At 58.0% G+C, this 15,917-nt stretch overlaps 5 protein-coding genes across 5 annotated transcripts in view; 1 reads left to right on the top strand and 4 right to left on the bottom strand.

The window, feature by feature from the left end:
* Positions 1-1,027, top strand: part of PSEUBRA_002328 (NADP-dependent oxidoreductase domain protein) — a gene marked incomplete at both ends in the record, with an annotated part of 6,480 nt that extends 5,453 nt beyond the window's left edge. The window contains one exon of the mRNA XM_059464794.1: positions 1-1,027. This exon is cut by the window's left edge and continues 198 nt beyond it. Within this exon, the coding sequence (XP_059321258.1) occupies positions 1-1,027 (1,027 nt within the window).
* Positions 1,028-1,321: 294 nt separating this feature from the next.
* On the bottom strand, positions 1,322-4,412 carry PSEUBRA_002327 (Chitin synthase N-terminal; the record flags this gene model as incomplete). The annotated part of the gene is made up of 2 exons (XM_059464793.1): positions 1,322-4,006; positions 4,338-4,412. The coding sequence occupies 2 exons, from the start codon at positions 4,410-4,412 to the stop codon at positions 1,322-1,324; spliced, it is 2,760 nt and encodes a 919-aa protein (XP_059320762.1).
* Positions 4,413-5,852: 1,440 nt separating this feature from the next.
* On the bottom strand, positions 5,853-7,535 carry PSEUBRA_002326 (Rab-GTPase-TBC domain protein; the record flags this gene model as incomplete). Its single annotated transcript, XM_059464792.1, has 1 exon — positions 5,853-7,535. The coding sequence occupies one exon, from the start codon at positions 7,533-7,535 to the stop codon at positions 5,853-5,855; it is 1,683 nt and encodes a 560-aa protein (XP_059320761.1).
* A 1,840-nt stretch (positions 7,536-9,375) lies between these two features.
* PSEUBRA_002325 (uncharacterized protein) lies at positions 9,376-10,508 on the bottom strand (the record flags this gene model as incomplete). The annotated part of the gene is made up of 2 exons (XM_016435476.1): positions 9,376-9,422; positions 9,611-10,508. The coding sequence occupies 2 exons, from the start codon at positions 10,506-10,508 to the stop codon at positions 9,376-9,378; spliced, it is 945 nt and encodes a 314-aa protein (XP_016293222.1).
* Positions 10,509-11,683: 1,175 nt separating this feature from the next.
* Positions 11,684-13,349, bottom strand: PSEUBRA_002324 (Major facilitator superfamily; the record flags this gene model as incomplete). The annotated part of the gene is made up of 2 exons (XM_016435456.1): positions 11,684-12,486; positions 12,647-13,349. The coding sequence occupies 2 exons, from the start codon at positions 13,347-13,349 to the stop codon at positions 11,684-11,686; spliced, it is 1,506 nt and encodes a 501-aa protein (XP_016293221.1).
* Between the last annotated feature and the right edge of the window lie 2,568 nt (positions 13,350-15,917).

Below are 15,917 nucleotides of genomic sequence, written 5' to 3'. Positions count from 1 at the left end.
CCCCTACACCCGCTCCTCCCACGCACGCATCCCGCCTCTCCTCTACGGCACAGCCTGGAAAGGCGACTACACATCCGATCTCGTCATCCTCGCCCTCTCGCACGGCTTTCGCGGCATCGACACGGCGGGTCAACGCAAGCACTATCGCGAAGATCACGTGGGCGCTGCGCTCGCCGTGGCCGCCAAAGAAATGCAGCTGCCCCGCTCGTCCATCTGGCTCCAGACCAAGTTCACCCCGCGCAGCGGGCAAGATTGGTCCCACCCAGAACTGATCCCCTTCGCACAGGAGGAGGATGTCGAAGTGCAGGTGAGGAAATCCTTCGCCGCAAGTTTGAGGAATTTGCACCCATGGTTGCGATTCACGCCGCTGAAAGAGGTGCAGGCGAAGATCGAGGCCAACGCCAAAAGCGGGGTGGATCTGGACGACGGGGTGGAGTATGCGGATAAGGACGGTGAGGCGTGGGTGGATAGCTACGTGTTGCATTCGCCACTGACGACGTTGGATCGGACATTGAAGGTCTGGTCGGCGATGGAAAGCTTCGTCCAACTGGGACTGGTGAGGGAGATCGGGGTGAGCAATACGTACGATGCGGACATCTTCAGTGCTATCTCCCGAACCTCGTCCATTCCGCCGACGGTGCTGCAGAACAGATGGCACTACACGACTGGACACGATGTGGCGCTGCTCAGCCTCCTCAGCCCCACCCTGTCGCCCAACGACTACAAGGAGGGAAGGAAGCCAGTGGTGTACCAACCCTTCTGGAGTCTCACCGGCAACCCGAATCTGCTCGCCAGCGTCGAGGTGCAAGATCTGGCGATCCAGAAGGGGTACACGCCGCAGCAGGTGGTGTATGCGTTTTTGGCCAGTGGGATGAATGTACCCGGCTTGCAGGTGACCGTGCTGAGCGGGACGTCGAACGAGGAGCACATGGTGCAGGCGGTGCGGGCGGTGGAGGAGGCCAAGGATGGGAAGAAATGGGAGGAGGGAGAGCTGGATCGCTTGAGACGGGTCGTGTATGGCGAGTGACGAATGCAGCGCTTTTGCTCGGGGACGGTGTTTGGGTGAGAAGATGCGTGTGAGTGAGGTCGTGACAGCGCGTGTGAGGGATGGAAGCGATGGCGTGGCTCGCTTGCCCCCGCTTGCCTCGACAAAGTCGGCGCATGGCGTGCAGACTGAGCGGCAGCACGCTCACTCTCGCATCGCCGTTGCCATCGACATCACGTTCGTGTTCACACACACAGCCGCCGTCCTCTCAACACAGGCCCAACTTCGAAGCACAAAAGTGTCCATTTCGTACAATTGCAACATCAACGAATGCCATCAAGTCTTCCTGAAGCACCTCGTAGTGTTTCGTTTGACCCAGTAGATCAAACAGCCAACAAACCTGAACGCGGACAGCCCGAACGTGGCCCAGAGGATAAACTTGAAGTAGGTCGACTGCTTGTTGCTCTGTTCGCGTTCGATCTCTGCGCTGGTCTGGCCGGTGTTGAGGCCGTTGACGTTTTCGATGGCGACGGTCAGAGCTCCGTTGGACAGCAGCCAGAAGGCGACGAGGCGGGTGCGGAAGGTCTTGTTGCTGTCGTCCATGGTGGGTCTGTCGATGGTGGGTTCGGGATTGAACGGTGCCACTGCACGGGAGACGACCAGTTTGAACGATTCGTCAATATCATCCTGATGTCGCTCGATCTCCTCGACTGTACCCGGCTCGGTGTTCTTGTCCTTCTTGGTATCGACCGTCGGTAGCGCATCCGCTTTGTCCGACCCCTTGGTGCCCCACGAAACATCGTGCAGGTTGCAAAACGCATAGACGTTGAGGATGTTGATCGACGAAGGCGCGAAGAGCATGTATTGCGGGAAACTCGTCACCATATGCCACGGATCGGCATACAGGATCGACGCGACCAGATAGATGCCGAACGTCGCAGCGAGCGAGGCGATCAGCACCCCCGTCGTCTGGTTGAACAGAATCTGAAAGATGCCGCCCGAAAACTTAGTATGAACCAACGCCTTGACGGTCAACCACAACGAGACGACGATGAGATACAACCCCAACACACCAAACACGACGAACGAGGCAATGTACGTCGCCTTCTCCCCCTTCGGCCGGTTGCCTAGCGCAAGCACAAACTGCAGCACGAGGAAGAACACGTAGATCCACTTGACCGCCTGGTTGATCCAGTGGAAGACGGTGAGGGTCGTATTCGACGAATTCTTGAGCAATTCATCCGGCAAGAACTGGATGATGATCGAAAACGTCAGCCACAAATTAGCCAGTGCGAACCAGGAGAAGAAGAGCACCAGTGCGTTGAAGATCGCCTGGAGGTGGAAGAAGAACAACCGAATGATGCCGTGGTTCGACTTGTAGATGCGGAAGAAGTGGACGAGCGAGTAGATGGAGGCGGCGAACGAGCCGTTGAGCCACCGACGACGTTGCGAGATCAACTCGGCCGCTCCTTCAGGCACATCCGTCTCGCCCTTGGACGGTTTGACGTACGTCAGCGTCCATTTGTCCCCCGCTTTGGCCACCAGTTCGAAGCACAAGATCCGGTCTTCGGCGAGGAACATGTTTTTCGTGAAGATGTCCATGCCGTGGAGACCTTTCTTGCCGAGTCGGTCGGCGAGCGTGTGATCGCCGTGGAAATACTGCTGCAGCGGTCGACCCTGGATCGCTCGGAAGCGATACGCACTAAATGCACCGGGTAGCACACTGACGTAGCCAAACGTCGACTCGAGCGGCTTGTCGAGAATGTTGGACATCTTGTACTCAAAGTTCTGCGCTGCCACCAATGGGTTGATGAGCTTGCGACCGTTCTTGATCATGGCGTGGATCTCGCCGCAGGCCCCACCGAGGTTGGCATTGTTGTAGAAGGCCTCCCAGAGGTAGTAGAGCGATTTGTGGCCCGGCTTAGTGCCTGCGTCGATGAGAATGCAGATCTCGGGCTGAAGGTGACGCCCGAGCGCGTTGAAGAGCCAACGGTGACTGTTGATCTTCTTGCTGTTCTTCTGCTTGAGACAGAAGATCATCTGGACAGGCACGAGGTTGGAAGCGTCATCGCCGTGCGGTTGGATGAGAGCCGGCGTGGGATCGACCGATAGCTGGGTGGTGTACTCGAACAGATGAGCCACCGTATCCTTGCCATCGACCTTTCGCTTCATGACACCATCCTGGTAGACACCGACGGTGGCGAGCAGATCCAACACCTCCTTGTCGCACGGATCGATGCCATCAAAGATGAGACTCACGACGATGCGCTGCCAGCCTGGCCGGCCTTCTTCGGCCGACCTGCGCCAGAACTTGGACGTCTTGCTCCTGCAAATGTCGCGGATGTTGAGCATGACGCCGTGCAGCGTTCGTGCGAGCAGGATGCGGTCCTCGTTGTAGTAGGTGATGGCGATGAGCAGCTCCGTGTCGCGTCCGTACTGCTGCGAAGTGCGAAGACTCCAACCATTTTCTAGCGTGAACTCGTCCGGATCGCACGTGGCGGCCGTGTATCGCATGTGGGAGAACTCCTGGGTGTGGTTGCCTTGCGCCCACCCAGGCTCGACCGAGTTTTTGACGGCGGTGGGGACGGGGTGCTCGACGATCCAGTGACCTTTGGTGAGCTGGACCTTTTTAGTGAGACCACGCTTGGGAGCCTGTTGGCGCTTCTCCCAGGCGACCTGACTGGCGCTGTCATCGGGAGCGAGGCTAGCCGAGTAGGAGGACTGGCCTCCGTAGGGCGCAGGAGTGGGAAACCGAGTGTTGGGATCCGAGAGGGTGTATGCGGTATGGGCGTGGCTGGGGGGAGGATAGCCGTACTTTTCGTCGTCGGTCGTGTCGGTGAGAGGCACGCGGTCTTCTTCGTAGGGATACATGCTGTGAGCTTCGGAGGTGGCAGGAGCCAAAGTCTGGAAGCTGGGGTTCTCGCCGGCGTAGAAGGGGTTCTCGGGATGCATGCTGGACGAGCCAGGATATGCGCTGGGGTGGTTTGCGTAGCCAAGGCTTGGCTGGGTCAAAGGGTCGTCCTGGACGGGACGGAATCCGTTCCACCAGCGTCGAAGGGAAGACATGAGGAGATGATTTATATCGTATCAGGTAGGTCGTTAGGTGGTTTCGTCGAAGTGGTCGTTACGAGGCGTTAAAGCGAGCAGGCGTGAAGTGGATTGGATGGTGTGGACAGGAGAAAAGACGGAGATAAGAGAGAGGAGAGAGTCAGCCATGCGGGTCACCTTGGAGAACAGGCAGTGCGGAAGTGCATGCCGCCAGCAAGTGGGCCCAAGTGGAGCGTGATGCGTGGGCGGGCCGATGAGACGCAAGGAGGCGGCCCGTGGGCGTGAGATGAAGCGTGAAACTTACAGACAGCTGGTAGGCGTACTGCTGGCGTTGTGGTCGTGCGCCGCCAGGACGCGGATGGTAGGCGTTGTAGCTCATGCTGAGTGAGTGCGATCCCGGGGTGGGTGCGAGCGGGATGTATGTGCCGAGGTGGCCATGCGCAAGGCAAAGTGGGCGGCTCGAAGAATGCCAACCGTGCAGGAGAAGTCACGAAGCCTTTTATGCGGTGCCGTCGTAGAAGGGTGTCACCGTGCAGTGAGCTTCAGCAATGTATGCGGTTGTGCTCGGTGCTGCGTGGAGCGGGAGGGCGATGGTATGGTGGTGAGAAGGAATGGAAGGGAGCATGCTGTATTAAGAACAATGGGCGCTTGGCGCAGTCCTGCCGAAATCGGCTCTGTCAAGGAACAAAGAGCGGAGAGAAGATTGACAGGCAGCAGCAGAACGACAGCGTGCGTCCATCGTTTCCTGCAAGGAGCTTTTCGAAGCTGTGTTCTTTGTGTCTGCGCAGCATGCTTGACGCGGGGTTCTTGTCTTGGCCAATTTGGAATTTCAACAGCGCATGGTCACGGCGCAGACAAGGCTGTGTGATCTTGACAGCAGCGTGGACTCGACGGCCGACTCTCCTGTCCAAAGTCGGCTAACTCCCTTTGCCGCTTGTCAATCGGAGCAAGTAGGCGGTCATCGAGAAAGCCGCCAGTCCGAGATGAGATTTCCAACGGCTGGACGGCTGCCAACCTTGGGCCTAAGTTATCACACGCTCCATCGAGATTTTTTGATCGCCGACGACGTCAACAGCATGAGTGTGTTGTTTGCGGAGTTGGAAAGCAAGAGCTATTTTTTGCGCTTCGCTTCGCTCTCTCCGGCGAGTTAGGCTGCACAGCTGCAGATCTCGGCCAGCAGGAACAAAAGCAAGACAGACTCAGGGGTTCAAGCGAGACATGGCCCGCGTCTCTCTTTTGTCATGCCATCGAAAAGCATTTTTGCCCTGCACCGCGAATTCGGTCTGCTCCCAATCCAGCACAGCATGGCTAGGCACACGCTTCTTGTCGAGTCGATCAGGTGTAGATCGGCGTCGCTTCTGACGGAATGATGAGCAGCTCGCATCAGCATAAGATCCCGCACCGTAATGACAGGTCCCAGTGGGAGAAACTCGGGACGGGATTCAAACGCGTCATGAAGCCTCGCCTCTCTCTGCGCTGCGCTCTTCCACACTGCCACAGACGCTGATAGCCTTCATTTCATTTCATTTCAAGCCGTACCTCATGTCGCAGCCAGCACTCGAGTCCCGCTTCGAATCTGATATCGACCTCGCATTGCAGATTCGGTGAGCAGCGTACATCGAACAATTGGATGCATGCACATTAGCCCGTGGAGTCGACAGCCAGTGGCGCACGCTTCGAAATCGGTGTCGCCCCTTGTGCAGGTTGGTGGCTTTCGAGAGGCGGGACGGCGGCCTGTGTAATCTGGAACCTCCTCAATTCGCCCTCTCCCGTCAGGTCTACGGTCTTGCGCTGCGATGGTGTATTACGCTGCTGCGCACTAAACATCGTCCGTGCGCTGCGACCGTTGGTGGCTCAACCGAATGTTGATCGCCTCGTTGATGATCCGATCGATATCCAGTGGCGGCAAGCTGTCCAGCATGCTCCTCGTCTCGGACCGATCCAGCTCCTCGAGCGAGTCCTTGCAGTTCGTCAAGATCGCAATGCACACGTACAGATGCAGATCCAAAAAGTCAGGCAGGGCAAAGTAGGTGTCCCACAGCCGCATCAGGTCTTCGATGCGCAGCTCGCCCGCCAACAGGTGCTGCAGCCAGTTGGTGGCGAACCCGATGATGTCCACCTCCTCTTCTTCGAAGTAGGAGTGCAGCTCGGGCAGCGTCGTTCGGAAGAGCGTGAGGAACGTGGCTACTTGCCGTGGTAGCGGATTGCGTGCGCTGTGTCGTGCCATCAGCATCATCAGTCTCTCAAAGGCAAAGTACATCCCTGCTTCGACGCGGACGCACTGCACGAATGGCGCACAGAGATACACCAGAGCAGGATGAAACTCGGCCGCTGTACCAGGAGAGCCACCGTTGCCAGGGTTGACCTGTGGTTGCCATTCGTATTCTCGTGGCATGCGAGACCGAACAGCGTCCTCCAGGCTCACATTGCTGCGAGCTGGTGGAGTGCCCAAACCTGTCCCGTTCGTCGCGCCGCTGAAGGAGCCTGCTCGAGAGCGCGACCGTGAGCTTGTACCGCTGCTGTGCCCGTTACCGTGTACTTGACGCGCCGAAGAAGGATTGACGGAAGACCCGACCGCCACCATGTCGTCCGTCGATGCGTTTGTAGGGCCGCCATCGGGTGCCATGCTGCCAGGCTGTGCTTCTCTTGAGGTCTGCCCTCGACCTCTGGCATCTTCGACATGCCTCACGTCGGCTATCTGGGCTGTTGATGATCCGTTGGTGCCCGTCTCCCCGAGAGTGGACTCAGCAGCGCCATGTGATGCTTTCCTTCGCGATGCCTCTGCAGCTGTACATCGGTTCATGAAGGCGCAGATGATGTTCTCGACACTGCGACCAAAGCGTTTCAGCTCGAGTGCAGCCGCTGCGTCTGGGTCGTCGGCGTCCATGGCTGCAGACACGCCGCTTTCTCCAATAATCCCGCCGAGCGCGTGGATCCTACCATCGTTGACGCGGTTCGGTCCTCGGTCGGATCCATTCAGAGTTGTCGTCGCCAACGAGCTTGCGCCTGCGCCCAAGATCGAAGACTGCTGAGCATCGCCCATCGACGATCCCGATATGGACAGGCTTCCCGACGAGGAAGAGCCATCCATCGAAAAGTCCCTACCCAGAGACGAGCCGCTTGCCATGCTAGACCCGAGTCCGCCCGCAGAGAATCCGCTGGGCTTGCGCGAGAGCACGCTCCTAGAGCTTCGCATCAACGTTCTGCCGGGGGGCGGTCGTGTGCCGAGTCGCTTCTGATAATACCGCTGACACTCGCTGCGGACACGTTTCTCCAGCGCAGGATTGTGCTTGTCGAGTGCTTCGTAGGCGAGGAATTTGCTGCGGACGGACGTCATCTCTTGACCCTTGTCATCGCTGAGCACACCGAGGAGGTAGAGCCACACCTCGCCGCGCACAGACGGTTGCACTCCGTGGCGAGCCAGATCGCGTAGCTTCTGAAGGTCGACATGCTGCTCTGCGTTGAGCAGCTCGACGAACTCCTCGACAGTGGCGGAGCTCATCTTGAGTAGGTAAAGCCTGCGATAGACAATGATCAACTCCGGAGGGTTGACGGTGCCTGGAAGCAAGAGAGGCGACTTCCTTCGGCTTACTAGAATGACGAGCGCCGGTCGTTCAGCGGACGCTTTGCGCAAGGTGCTGAGCTGTTGGAGCTGGCGAGGTGCTTGCTGGGGCTCGAGGCCGGGACTCGACTGAGAACTCAGTCGTTGCGCCGCAGCATGGCGGCTGCAGGGAGCTTGTGCCAGTGGCAGATTGGGGGTGATGATGGTGGAAGAGCGTCAGACAGATGTTTCCCGAAGATTCAGACCCTTGAATTCACTTTGTGTGGAGCAAACAGCTACAAAAAAGGCAGCGCACGGTCACGCGTCCTCGACCTTTGACCTTCCGAAAGCCGGATCTCCACACACCGAGATGACGGAGCAGCATAGGATGACGAACAAGTACAATTGCAAAGGTAGAAATACAGAAAGGAGGCAAGCCTGGTATATGCTCCTCAGAGCGGTCTGCGGTCCAGAAAGAAAGAGTGAAGATGTTTGGTCGTGTCAAGCTCTGCGCTCGTACTTGTGAGCAGTGGTATTCTCGCTGTCAGCTACAGCAGAGGCGGTGTTCCAGGATGCCCAGGAGCGCCACCCTCCGCCAAGCAGCGAGCCGGATGCTCCGACGTCGGCGGCATCCGTGACAGGATCGATCGCAGCCTTGTCGTGGGAAAGCTTCGGATCAGCCGACTTTGTTAATTTGTCCCCTGCTGGACCGGATGCACCGCAGGACGAACTTGTTGCGGCGGCCGCAGTAGTCGACGTCGACCGACTGGCACTGGGTCTCAAGTTTGAGAAGCTGGGCAGACCAAGGCCCAAGGACATCCGCTTGCTGCTGACATCTTCGGCAGAGGGGCCCCTTTGCGCGCCGATCTTGGCGGCCGACATCTCGTTGAGCCTCTGCAAGGCCCGTAGCGCTCCGCCTCCACGAGCATCCGATGCTGATGTCGATTTGCTCGACTGGCTGATCTCGGCGCTGCCAGCATGTTGCGAATTCCACATGACACGCTCGGCACGCAACTCGGCCAGCTGGGATGACAAGTGTTGCGCTCGATCACGATCTGATATCGATAACGATGCTCTGGGACTGAGTGCGCTCGAGTAGATCGAGGTCCGCCGGGCCGAGCGTTGGAGCGAAGAGGCTGCATCGACGCCTTCGCGTTCGAGGCCTTCCGTGGCAGACTTCCAAGGTGTTGCGAGCACTTCTTCGATAGCGTGCACGCTGCCCGGTGTGGGAGGTGACACAGAAGAGATCGATTCGCCCATCGCGCTGTCGAAGTAGGACGACTCGGAAGGGGTCTCCGTGCGTGGCGGTGTCAATGCCGCCCGTGCTGCTGGAGGCATTCCAAGAAGGGCTGCGAGGACTGCTTCATCCTCGGTTGACGCTACGCCGACATGAGCACCCGCTTTGGAGCCGACAGCCGAGCTGTGTCTTGGCAGCCCCGACGCATTCTTCGTTGTTGATCGTGCCTCGACGTCATCGCCAACGACCGCATTCGAAGCCGAAGGAGCACGTGAGGACGCCAAGATTGATTCTTGACTGAGTGTTGCCAGGAGTGACGGTCGCGTGGTGAGCCATGTGAATGCAGAAGAGCCTGAAGAACCACCAGTCGCGTCCGTTTCCGAGATCGAGACCGGGTTCGGCGCGAACGAGCTGGCAGCATTCGCTGAGGTGCCGCTGAGCGCTGGAGAACTCGAATGAGTCGATGCTTTCGACGGGCCGGCAAACTTGGTCAACAACCTGAGTGCGCCTGGTGAACGGCTGTCATAGCTGATGGCGCGCTTCTTTTGAGGCGTGGAGGTGCGGCTACTGGATATAGTGCCCGGCGAAGTTGCTGTGCTGCCTGTGTTTTGCTGGCGGGCTGCAGAATCAGGCGTGGACGGCGATGCTTCGCTCTCGTGCTGACCCTCTTCTTCGATGCTGGAATGCTTGCTCGCAAAGTCCGATATAGAGAAAGCCCGTCTGCTATTCTGTGCGTTGCGCCGTTGTGGCGATGCGAAGGAGGAAGGGGAAGTGTTGGGAGAAGAGGTCTGAAGCATACGTTCCAGTCGCTTTGCCGCTGTCTTTCCAATGGTGGCGTCCCGATCGAGCGCCTGGACGATGCCCGTTGCTGCTGCGTCTCGAACCTGAAGCTCAGCTGTATCAGCCAGCGTACTGGGCTGTCCAGCTGATGCGGCACCTCCGGAGACACGCAGTCTAAGGAAAGGCGATGTGAGGTCTTGCAATTGCGCGGATGTCTTCGAGACGAAGTCGGTCATGTCGGTGACGGCTTGGATTTGGCGGAGGAGGTGGGCTTCTCTAGCATCGAGTTGAGAGTCGAGCGCAGCTTCCATCGCATTGAACTGCGCGAGCTTTGCTCGAGTAGAAAGTGTATCGAGGACGAGTCGGTTGGAAGCCTCGAGTGCTTCCATGGTTGCTGCCATGAGTTGGTCGATCCTCCGAGCCATGTCGTCGTCGTCACTGTCCAGCAAGTGGACGTGTATATCGTGGGTGACGGGCGGTATCGGCTCTGCGTCCTCTGGTACAGTCGGCTTACATTTCGTAAAGTCGGAGAATTGGGAGATATCATCATCGTCGTTCAAGGTGAGGGAGAGGTCGTTGAAACTCGAGTTGTGGCTGTCTGACCTGGTGAGGTCGGCGGATGCAGCATCTTCCGAGGAGTTAACAAATGTCACATCGCTGATGCGGCCCTTACCTCGATGCGCAAACGTGTCGGCGACATATGTCGAGGTGGTGGAGTCGGCACAACTGCGTATCGTGTCGTTGTGGTCGGCGGCCAGCGTATGGGTGGACCATCGCACAGGTCTCTGGTGTGCTAGGGCGTCATGGTCGACATGATTGACTGTGGCAGCGGCGGATGCCTTTATAGTAGCATTCTGCATCCACTTGGGGGGCAGCCGCGACCGTGTCTGGCCTGTCGACGTTATGATGGGCGCCATGGCTGACGTGTCCTCGGCAGGTTTGCCGAGCTTTGGTGTTGTAATTTGAGCGCTATGTGGTGGAGGAGGTCATGTTGGACTCCGTGATCGTGATGATACGTCAATGAGGAGGTCAGAACGGTATAGAGAGCGGCGAGGGAGAGGCTGGCAGAAATGAAAGAGTGATATGAGCGCGGAGGAGGAGGTGTATGTTTGCTGAGCAAGAACAACACCAGCAAGCAAGGCACACCGCATCATCTCCGATGTTTAGACCCTTCTTGACGTGACTGGCGGGCTGCTCAAATGCTGCCGCCTGACTGCCAAAACTCGCCAATTTAAAAATGGAAGCCTAATTTTATTAATATTGATATTCCGCCCGCTTCTCTAAGGCGGACAGGCACACAGCGACAGGCTCCCACTTGGACCCCTTTTCCGAGCGTGTTGGTGAAGGCAGCAGCACCACAGCTTAGCATGCGATTCGACTTCACTTCGCAGCACAAGACCGCCGCCAGCTTTCTTCCTATTCGCCGTACCTCTGCTGGCTTCCCATGGCTGCCTGTCGAGAGGCAAAGATTGACGGATGACTCGTCTTGCCTTCGAAAGCCTGCCGATCGATCCTCGAAAGCTCGTGTGACAATTTGCGTGTACTTGCTAGCTCGACCTTTTCGGAGCGGCGCCGAGATGCTTGACTCCCGAGTTCCCACGCTTCACAGCCTCTCGATGATCGATGCTCGGCATGCTTCCGAGTCAGAGCGACAGGATCAGTCAGTGAAGATCGTCGTGGATGCTGACCCTGCTGCTAACGAACCCGGACGCTGATGAGAAGCGAGAAACGAGCAAGCCCCTGAATGATGGCAAAATTCAACAACGCGTGGGGTCCGCGATCTGCTGCAGGCGCACTTCATCACCTGACAAATTGGGCGCGCCAAAAGCAACTCAGCCTTTGCCTCCTTGAATCGGCCTTGTCATCTCTCAGCCACAGCCATCAGAAGAGGATCACTTCGGTATAGATATCTTGACATCATGTGTCATTGCAATGTGAATAAACCCTAAGAAAAAGTACACATACATCGACCGGACCATCTCAGGACATCCAGACCGGTGTGCCGCTGACGACAGAAGCGGATGCGATGCGATCCATCAATAACGTAAACGTGGTATAAAAGGAGCAGAGCGGCGCCGAAGCAACCCTACGCTTAGATGACGTAGGTGAAGCCGGGGCGGTCGTCGACCACCTTGCGGCCAGCGCGGATCTTCTTGTTGGCCGAGAGGAAGTAGAGGGTGAAGCCAACACCGCAGAGCACGTTGAAGGCCTGGCAAGCAAGCGTGGCGTACAGACCCTTGCGGTAGAGGGGAGCATCCTTCTCGTTGAAGGCGAGCGAGGCAAAGATACCGCCGATACCACCAAACATGATGACGATGACCGAGGTGAACGACTTCTTGGACTGGCCGGCGACGTTGTTCTGCGAGAAGTTGAGCACGAAGGGAATGTTGGCGTTGGCACCCCAGACACCAAGGAAGGCACCAGCGAGCTGCACCTGGCGGTTGGTGCGCACGAAGAGCATGCCCAGACCGGCGATGGTCAGCAGGCACTGGACGATCAGCAGCGGCATTCGGATGACGTATCGGTCGGCAATCACGGCGGAGCCGAAGGCACCAACCATGGCCACGACGTAAGGAGCAGCACCGAGCAGGAACGAGTCGCGGATCGAGTAGCCGAGACCGCGCAGGATGACGGGCAGGAAGTAGGCAAAGGCGTAGGTAGGCATGGTGGTGCACATGAACATGAGACCGTACAGCCAAACCTTGATGTCGGTGGCGTACTTGCCGGCCTTGGCCCAGGTGAGTGCATCGGGCTTCGCATCACCACGGTCGCGCTGGATACGGGTGAGGATCATGTCGCGCTCGGCAATGGTGAGGAAGCCCTTCTCGGCAGCCTTGTCAGGGAAGTCGAGGATGACGAAGTAGGCAATGACGGCGAGGACAACGGTTGCGAGACCTGTGGTGATCAGAGTTGGGGAGGTTCGAGAGGCAGAGGTCAGTCTTCTTGTTCAACGATCTCCGACCTGACATTGCAGCGCGATCAACAATGGAGCGCGATCAACATTGGAGACGCTCCACCAGGGCTATTCCACCAGGGGCATAACAGCTGTACTCACCCTCAAGAATAAAGATCCAACGCCATCCTCGGAAGGTGCGGTCGGAGACTCGGATCAAGGACATGGCGTAGGCGATGATGTTGGAGAAACCAGAGATACCGACCGAGATCAGGTAGAAGGCCGACATGCGCACCTGCGACTCGCGGCGGACGTACCAGGTGGAAATGAGCCACACACAGGCGGGGAAGAAACCAGCCTCGAAGGCACCCACGAGAGCACGGGTGACAGTGAGCTGCTGCCATGACTTGACGAAACCCTGGCCGATCATGACGATACCCCAGCAGAAGGCGATGAACGAGAGCTGCTTGGCGGCACCGATCTTTCGGAGAAGCAAGTTGGAGGGCATCTCGAGCAGGATGTAGGGAACGAAGAACATGAGCAGGGGGATCGAGTAGTTGGTACCAGCGGTAAGCCTGAGCTCGACACCGGCACCAGCGATACGAGCGGCCGACAGGTTGGTTCGGTCGATCAGGGCAATCGAGTAGAGGGCACCGAGGATGGGCAACAGACGCCTGTCGACCTTTCGGCGCACACGCTTGACCTCGGCAGTGTCGAAGCCAGCGTCGATGTCTTCAGAGATCTGGTTGGACTCGGGGTCCTGGGTGGTGTCCTTGGACAGAGTCTGGTGCTGGATGGGGTAGCCAACATCCTTCTCATCCGAGTGGAGCGAGCCCGAGCGGTCGCGGTTGTCAGCGGCCGACATCTTATGCAGTGTAGTAGGTGGAAGGGAGGAGGTAGGTAAAGGAGGGGTTGAGGGAGGGGTTGAGGGGAAAGGGAGGTGGGACGCAGAGGGCCGACTTCTTATATCTCTTGCTTGAGAGGAGGCTGAGCGCGGACGATGGCCTTGCTAGGAGGCTTGTACACCAAGGCCTGGCTTGGCGTCTCGAGCTGTTCAGGTACGACGCTCGAACCGTTGGCTGGAGCTGCTTGCGGGGTGCATGAGCCTGCAGCCATCGTTACCGACCGTGATCTCCAAACTAGCCAGCCATGCTCGACATCAAGCGAGTCCGAGGCAGATGCGCAGCACTTTGACCTTGCTGATCCAGTGTCAAGCCATACGAGACCCTTGCCACAGACTCCGTCCAGGCCGGATCCTTTTCCAACGGCTACACGAGCTGGTTTGGGCCGGCGAGGGAAAACAATAGCAGACGAGCTGAGGGCGACAATGAGGTGGCAGGCCAAGCGCTGCTTGACCTGAGCCAATCACAACCCGGCTAGAGGTGTTCGCGTGTACCCGAGAGGGCCAAACCCAGAACAACACCTGTACCGTTGTCGAGCTCGAGCTCTCTGGCACAGAGCGTTTGCGTTTTGGCAACGGATTTGCGGGCGAGGTCATGTGGGGCTGGTCTCGACGAGGACACTGCAGAAGCGCCGACGAGGCGTTCAATGCAGCGAAACTGCACTGCAGACACTGCCACCGCCAACATCATTTGGACGAACAAACGAACGGACGAATATCTTGTTTCTCGCCCCGCATCGATCTGATTCTGCGGGCTGGCGGGATGTGTGTGGCTTTTGCCAACCTCGACAGGCAGGCACGAGGCGAGGGCCAAGCTTGATGCACAGTTGGGCGCCAAGACTTATGCATGTCTCCAGAGACGTGGGGAAAACCCGTCTCGCCTATGCGGACGGAACAGCAGTTTATGCCAAAGCAGCGGGACGAATGAGGCACATGGCCTGTCTCTAGTCCAAAATTCGACCTCGCTTCTGCACCTGCAAACCCCATTTTGCCGCGTGGCAAACGAAACTCGCGCTAGGAGGAATGAATGCTGGGCTGCAGTTCTACGAATCTACTCCGCATTTCGAACGAGGCTTGGTCCCAACAACACACCCGCCCTGCTGCTGCCAAGAGAAACGAGGTGCATTCGAGCGGGACTGCCTCCACGACACAGGGTGCCTGAGACAGACTCGCAGTTCATCGTCCTCCTTTTGGCTCGGCTCAGGTTGCGACTCCGCGTTCCCACGTATGGTAGAGCTCGACTCCATCACGCTCCTATTGCACGTAGCATCGCCTCCGGATGCGACCTGGCCTTCAGCAGCATCGTAGCTCGAAGCTCGTGCGTCAAGGGTGGACCACAGCGTGCGCGAGTGGGCATTGAACTGTCATGCGAGCGACGACGACAAGATAAAGCAGGGGCCGTGCGAGGTTTTGTACGTATTGTACCACGTCGGAGTTCTTGGCACCAGCGGAAGCGCGCGAACTGCACCCTTTCCGGACTTTGCCGCTCATTTGCAGCGTCAAACTGCCACCTGCACCTCGAAAACGGCGGGCAAACCACTCAAACTCTCGCGCTCTCTTGCTCTCCTGGTGTTCGCGGAATTGCAAAAGCGGAACTGCTAGATGGTCGACAATGCAGACGCTGGACCGCGGTCAGTCTGTTTCGCTCGGGGAGAAGAGAAGTTTCCTCCTCGCGGCCGAGGGTCGTGTTCAAGCACCGCTCGACTGGCCTTCTTTTTTGTCCGAATCAGCAACACAGCTTGCTGATGAGCTCAGCTCATCGATGCGGCTGATGGACGACAGGAGCGTCTTGCAGCTTGTCTCAGCCAGCTGCGAGGTTACATCTGGAGCAAAAAGGTACGGTCATCGTGTCAAGGCAAGGTGCAGAAATGATGTCGGTGCACGCGAGGCGTACGCGTGGCTTGATGGTGTGGCGCAGAAGAGGGCGAGAGCGAGTCTAGCCTTGGAAGCAGACAGAGCCAATGACACGGTGACACACGCGGGTGACGAGGCAGCAGGACGCCTCGAAGTGACACAGCGTCCACTTTGTGCGCGTTCTACTGCGGGTAAGCAATTTCTTGGCGGACTCTCGCCGAGCATCAACCCCACACTCCACCTCTCGCTTAGACCGATCAGAAACAACAGCTGCTGCTGTCGATTGGTTTCATGCAGCCCCAACACTGCGAGAGGCCCACTTTGCTCGAATTAATCCGGTCCACGCAGACGAGTCGGGTCCCTTTGTGATCTGCACATCGGAGGTCGAGGCTTCGGCCAGCACCGGGAACAATGAACCCTTGATGTGCAATATGGGGTGGTCCTGGTGCAGGACATCCATCTCACGCTGCCTCAGGATGACAGTCGCATCTCGATCTCGTTTCCTATTGGCCCCGTCGGAAGCTTCATGGAGCGCGGGGTCCCCGCAGAGCTTTTCTCCTGCGGTCTTCGGAATGGCAAACAAGAATCTGTCCATGCAAGGTCGGTCTTGCGCGCCCGTCGTCAGCCTCGAAATCAGCTCATCTTGGCCTTGCCGATCCTGTTCAACACCGCTTTGCG

This window comes from Kalmanozyma brasiliensis (assembly GCF_000497045.1).
Source record: "Kalmanozyma brasiliensis GHG001 unplaced genomic scaffold PSEUBRA_SCAF18, whole genome shotgun sequence".
NCBI lineage: Eukaryota > Fungi > Basidiomycota > Ustilaginomycetes > Ustilaginales > Kalmanozyma > Kalmanozyma brasiliensis.
The sequence above is the reverse complement of the archived record's forward strand: the minus strand, read 5'-3'. Positions and strand labels throughout refer to the sequence as shown.